The sequence below is a fragment of the Mizuhopecten yessoensis genome, unplaced genomic scaffold (genome assembly GCF_002113885.1).
Source record: "Mizuhopecten yessoensis strain PY_sf001 unplaced genomic scaffold, ASM211388v2 scaffold716289, whole genome shotgun sequence".
Taxonomy (NCBI): domain Eukaryota; kingdom Metazoa; phylum Mollusca; class Bivalvia; order Pectinida; family Pectinidae; genus Mizuhopecten; species Mizuhopecten yessoensis.
Genome location: NW_018480042.1, coordinates 290,509 through 297,128, shown reverse-complemented (window position 1 = coordinate 297,128; position 6,620 = coordinate 290,509). Strand labels below are relative to the sequence as shown.

Here is a 6,620-nt window from a genome sequence, read left to right as displayed (position 1 = left end):
AGATATCTTATAAACATATAAGATATCTTATTTTAAGTTTATGAGATATCTTATATCTTTTATAAGATATCTTATATACTTTATAAGATATCTTGTAAAAGATATAAGATATCTTATAAAAGATATAAGATATCTCATAAACTTTTCTTTATAAGATATCTTATATCTTTTATAAGATATCTTATATAATATATAAGATATCTTATATCTTTTATAAGATATCTCAATTAATTTTCTTTATAAGATATCTTATATATTATATAAGATATCTCATAAAAGATATAAGATATCTTATAAAGAAAAGTTTATGAGATATCTTATATCTTTTATAAGATATCTTATATCTTTTACAAGATATCTTATAAAGTATATAAGATATCTTATAAAAGATATAAGATATCTCATAAACTTAAAATAAGATATCTTATATGTTTATAAGATATCTTATATGTTTATAAGATATCTCATGTTTATAAGATATCTTATATAATTTATAAGATATCTTATATACTATATGAGATATCTTATATAATTTGGTTAAGTACTGGATCAACATTGCTCGATGAATAAATGACAACTTGGCTTGCCATATAATTGGTCAAAGTGGAACTACCAAACGGCGGCAAAAGTATAAAAGAGAGAAAAAGGAAAAATGCAACGCGTATGTCCTGTACTTTCCGTCAGTGGTCAAACCTGTTTCATACCTACATACGTCACACGAACACTCTCCGGACACTCCCGAACCGCACATACAAAACACACAACGAGCAATTAACTAACACACGGTGTAGGATACACACAACGCAACAATCACAAACGAGCACCGTACGCATATCAGACCAGCAGACACACATAAACACGACGTGGGATATGAACAACACAGGGTGCCACACAAATATTCCAGCATTGTGGAGATATTGAGATATTAGTAATCATTGCGCGCGCACACACACAGACTTCCCAGAAAGAAACAAAATGATATCATGTAAGTGGTTTTGCATGTTCTCGTTAATTAAAATATAAGTGTATTACTTACATTAATGTAACATTCAGTAAGGGTATACTCAATGCAATAATAGGAGAATTTGCTACTTTTCATACACTTACTTACGTATTTGGTTTGTTACAGGTTCAATTAAGCTGACATGGCTACCGCTTTACCCCAAACATCAAGTCAACTGAACCGTGTGTTAGACGCATATGGGTTGTCCAGAAGCTTTACTGATTATCGGAGGCGAGCAATTATCTATGCACTTATTGGTATTGTTTTGGATGGTGACATGATCATGGTCCCCGTTGGCAGCAAAAGAGACGCGTTGTGCTCCTCCATGGACACTGAGTCAGATATAGACTTTCTTTACATTTTACCTGCAGCGGTGTTTAATGAAAAGAACCAGGATGAAATGAAACGTTATGTATCAACTCAAATAAAAAAAGATTTCCCTGTATTCATTTTAGAAAATGGGCCCAGCCCAGGATATAAATATTTAAAATGTTTAGTAAAGGGATACACAGACCGACCAAGCACTTACACTCATTTTAGAGGATTTACTTACTTACTGAACACACGCGAGTATGATATACCATGCTCTGATAACCACTTTGACCCATTCCAACTTGAAGTTAACGGGCCAGCTCTAAGTATGTCAGGGGTAGATGGCGAAGGCGAAGAAGAAATTGCTTTTAAATGTGATGCTGTAATGGCATTTTGTTGTCCGTTTCTACCAACAGATTTCGACGAATGGTGTAACAGGAAGAGACACCACCGGTGGCCTCCCAAATGGATTATAGAAACTACAAAGAAATATGGCTGCCTCGTTGTAGGTGTTGGTCATCAAACGAGCGAGACCCAGGCCATTGAATGGCGTCTTTCCTTGACTAAAACAGAACTTCTCCTTACCAAATCGTTCAACCATATCCAAATGAAATGTTACGCTATGTTGAAGTTGGTGCTGAAGTGGATAATCCAACCGCAAATGAAAGAGTCACTGAGTTCATATCATGTGAAAACTGTTATGTTTTGGATGTCAGAGGAACGAGAGAAAAGGTTTTGGATACCCGAAAACCTGTTCGAATGCTTCATTTCTTCCATGATGAAATTGAAAACGTATGTTGAAAACAAATATTGTCGTAAACTATTTCCTGACTGATGTTAATTTGCTAGAAGGAAAACTAGAAGGGGACGTCCACCAGCGAGTCCTTGCGATTTTAGAAGGTACATCTATGTATCATTGAAGAAGAACCTGCTGTAGTGTATACATGTTTGCCACTAAATGCTCACATAAATGGTGCAAGATGTCGCCATCGTAGGGAAGAAGCATGCATATGTTTACTGAAGCACCTTCTTGAAAAAAGAATTGATGAAATAGGTTATTGCATTGATGCTATTCAAAACAAATTGAATACAATAGTGAACGCCGACCTGTATAGAGCATGTTACATTGGTATGATTGATTGGCATGTTCTCAATGAAATTCAAAATCAGTCAGTACTTGATTCAAATACATTCTCGTCTGTTTCAGTGTGTGAGGAGATGGGTCTCCCAAACAAACGTCTTTATTCCTTACAAAAGGAAAACATCGCGAAGCTTCGTGGAAATGGATATGTTGCACGTATAAAACTAGCGACGCTCTTTTATCACAAAAGACGGTTAGGTTGTTGCCTACCGCTTCTATCGCTTGTCATAAAGTCAATAGAGTCCAGTCGGGAATTCGAAGTGTGCACAGAGAGACAGGCTAGTTCGAAATATGAGGAAATCGAAGGAGTCGAATGTATCTATCTTAGTCAAAACAACAAAGGATTCAGTGTGTCAGAAGTTGTGTTTGGCCCATGTGACAAGTGTCTGATACCTCATGATCTACAGGATGAGATGGGGAGACCAAAGACAGTAAACGGTACCTATTACGAAGGATGGGTGTTTGTCGACTCTATAGTGTACGCGTACTACCTGTTGATCTTGACGCTTCATGACTTACGAAGATACAGATGTATCTCCTCGTTGTTAAGACGGTTCCACAAGGTCCGCACTCAAAAACCTGGCACCATCCGTATTTTCCGGAAGGACATGGCACGCCGTCTGTACAGCCATGCCTTCATGTTGGTTTGGGCTTCAACCAAAGGTTTCACCAGACTTTCTACATAAATATGGGTCAGCTGGGAGACCATTCCGATATATGAAGGGGTGAAGTTGGGGATAAAAATGACAAATGGCCATTTCTTGACAAAACTACATGTTATTTTTTTTTTTTTAGTTGTTTTGATTTATTGTGTACATGTGTTCATGGGTTTGTTTGGGGTGACTTTATCATACATATTTTAACACTTCTTAATCGTTAAGGTTCAGAAGCCAGGCAACAACTGCTATTGTTATATCCACACTTAAAACAATTTAGCTGAATTTATTTTTTATATATAACAACTAAGTGTACCTCGCTTCCTTAGCGTTATACTTACAGAACATTCTACTGTGGAATAAATATTTTGTCAGTTAGGGCGTTCTGGTGGCTATCATCGAAAACTCCTATGTTTTGCAAAATCATACCTACGGGTTTAAATCATAGTGTTATGACATGAAATTTCGGTCAGCTGGGAGACCATTCAGGTATATGAAGGAGTGAAGTGGGGGAACAAAATAACAAATGGCTTTTTCTTGACAAAACTACATGTTATTGTTTTATTTTTTAGTAGTTTTGATTTATTGTGTACATGTTTTCATGGGTTTGTTTGGGGTGACTTCATCATACATTTTTTAACACTTCTTCATAATCGTTAACGTTCAGAAGCCAGTCAACAACTGCTATTGTTATATCCACACTTAAAACAATTTTAGCTTAATTTATTTCTGGTAAATAACTAAGTGTACCTCGCTTCCTTAGCGTAATACTTTCAGGATATTCTACTGTGGAATAAATATAATTGAATGAATGTATGTACAAAGAAGTATAATATTCGTTTATAGATCATATTTATATTGTTTGCTCACATAATGGGATATATACAAAAAAAACTTGACACACACCTATCATATTTATTTTGGTGGAGGTCATTATATCTGCGAGTTGCATCCCTTCCTTCATAAAGCTAATTATAGCTAAAAATCGGATATTCAAATAATATAATCAGCACAACGACAGGCGGTAAAGTTACGGGATCATTTCATGAAGTTAAGCAGTAAGAATAGATGTATTCGATGGTCTTGGTACTTTATGACGATATATGAGTTAATGTTGACAGGTTTATTTTCTTGAACAGATAGTGATTGCAAGCAGATAAATATATATTGTTTGTATGTGCCAATATATAAAATGACCTGCTATGCTGGTTAAATATAAGAATTGCGTCATCATACAGGTAATGAAGGGAATACAGACACGTGCTAACCGCGAAGGTCGTAAATCTTATTTGGACGCTGTGACCGTGTCTTAAAAAAACACCGATATAGTATATACATGTGGCATTTTTCTTCACGACGACAAAATTCATTTAACTTGCATTACATAACATTTAAGATTCGCTCGAGTAATGTTTAGGCAGCAATGGGATTATTTTCAGTTAAAACATGGTTCATATTTAGCGATTAATATTCAACATGTGGAACTTTATTTTCTTTATTTTATATTGTGGATAGTACAGAACGACAGGATATGAAGACACGCATATACATATACTTGTTTGTTCATTATAAGACAGTGTGGTGGCCTTTCTATAGTATAGATACGGGTTATACCAGGGGTAAATAGAAATAACTGGATATAAATGTTTGGGGCAGAACTGCGCAAAATCTAATGTCAACTAATCAAAGATGTTTGCATTGTGAATTGCTGGAAGCTAAAGAGATAATTGAACGTTACAGTTTTCGAGGTTCGAGCTGCCGTTTACTTTGATTGTTTCGGAGGATTACTTGACAAACTTGTCGTTCATGTATTTATATTGGCCGGCCTCTATATCCGGATCCCTGTCTAAACCGGCGGTGATTTGTGGTCCCGGCATATACCCTATATAATCATTGTAGTTAAACCCTGTATAAACCGGACCCTGTCCATTCCAAAAACCGGCGGTGTTTCACAAAAATTGGCATAGTAACCCATGTACATTCCGGTCCTGAAATTTCTGTTGGCCGGCTACAATCTAAAGCAAACACATTTTAAACAAATTAGCGCTATCCAATGTTGGGTCACCCTTTATTTGTATTACATAATGTATATTTTGTAAATAATTAAAAGTTGCAATCGATTCATTTCTCTGTTGTTTATGGTTACACACTTGTATACAGATCGAATGCGAACCACTGCATTTTTGTATTTTCATAACATGACATACCGATCCTGTATAAACCGGACACCTATGTAAACCGGACAAATAATTTGGTCCCGGTGACATCCAGTTTATACAGGTTATACTGTATTATCTTTCTTTTAAAAGATGCTGAAGCCGAAAACTATCAATATGTTTTGTTTTGTTTTAATACATGTTTCTGAAAATAAAACTGTATGATTAACACTTTAATCAAACGCAACTGTTTGAGATGATCGAACGCTTGTCATAGAAGACTTTTGTCCCCATCCATGATTTAACAACCCTGTTTCAATATAGTCAATACGTTGACGGCACTGAGAGCCTGGGTTAAAACGTAATCTTCGTTCTTCACATAAACAAGTGTTCTACTGGTTTGAGAGAATGTTAAATGTTTCACCAACCATCTCAAACATTCTTTTTCGATACAGTTTATTTTTTTTTACTGTATTACAGTGTAATCATAACGTTATCGTGATGATGCGTTTTAACAATTTCTGTTATCGAACTTGGTGACAACGAACAAAACCAATAGAGGACGCTGCAAAGGACACTGATTGCGCTATCTGTTTATTTGTTTATCTAAACTGCGTATGAACGTTCGACTGACCGTGGAATTTCAGCCTCCGGATAATATTCTAATCATATGATGGAAAAGTCACCCTCAACAGAAATTAATTATCGGTAAAGAACATAGGATTCCCGTGTGATGAGGTGGCCATTGTATTTTATAGTTCTTTTATATGCATACATGCTACAACAGTATTTTGTCAGAACAGGATATGACGGTTGGGCGTATTCATATACTCGTTTTTTAATATCATCTAACATACCAGGGGAAATATAAAAAATCTCAGTTTTGAGGTATCTCTTGTGAAACCAATTTCTATTATAAATACTTACCACAGTCATTATAATGCATATTCCAACCTTACTTGGCTCTTTACATACGTAAATAAAGAATTTTTCCCCCCATGGGGAACCCCTGGGAAACCCACCAATCAGACGGCAGTATTCACGCACGTGATTTAAGACACGAAGCCATGCTTCCCACTTCATAATTCCAAAGCCCAAAAAAGTGAGAGCCAAGGAGACAAGGGGAGGCTGGGAGGGAACTCACCTAATGACTGTGGTAAGTATTTATAATAGAAATTGGTTTCACAAGAGAAACCTCAATTCTATTTCAAAATACGTTACCACAGTCATTATAATGCGAATTCGACTTACCGCAGTGGTGTCTCCGTGGAGCGATGAAGGGTTCCAACAATAGGACCCATACCCCCGGAGGAAAAATTCAAAATACCCTTTCCTTTTGTGACACAAAGCCT

General features: G+C 36.0%; 1 protein-coding gene across 2 annotated transcripts in view; it reads left to right on the top strand.

The window, feature by feature from the left end:
* Positions 1 to 5,232, top strand: part of LOC110442670 — a 16,187-nt gene extending 10,955 nt beyond the window's left edge. For both annotated transcript variants that reach the window (XM_021486383.1, XM_021486384.1), the window contains exon 2: positions 1,130 to 5,232. In XM_021486383.1, coding sequence (XP_021342058.1) covers positions 1,146 to 2,150 — 1,005 coding nt within the window. In that variant the 5' untranslated portion in view covers positions 1,130 to 1,145 and the 3' untranslated portion in view covers positions 2,151 to 5,232. The remainder of the gene's footprint in view (positions 1 to 1,129) is intronic.
* The last annotated feature ends 1,388 nt before the right edge of the window (positions 5,233 to 6,620 follow it).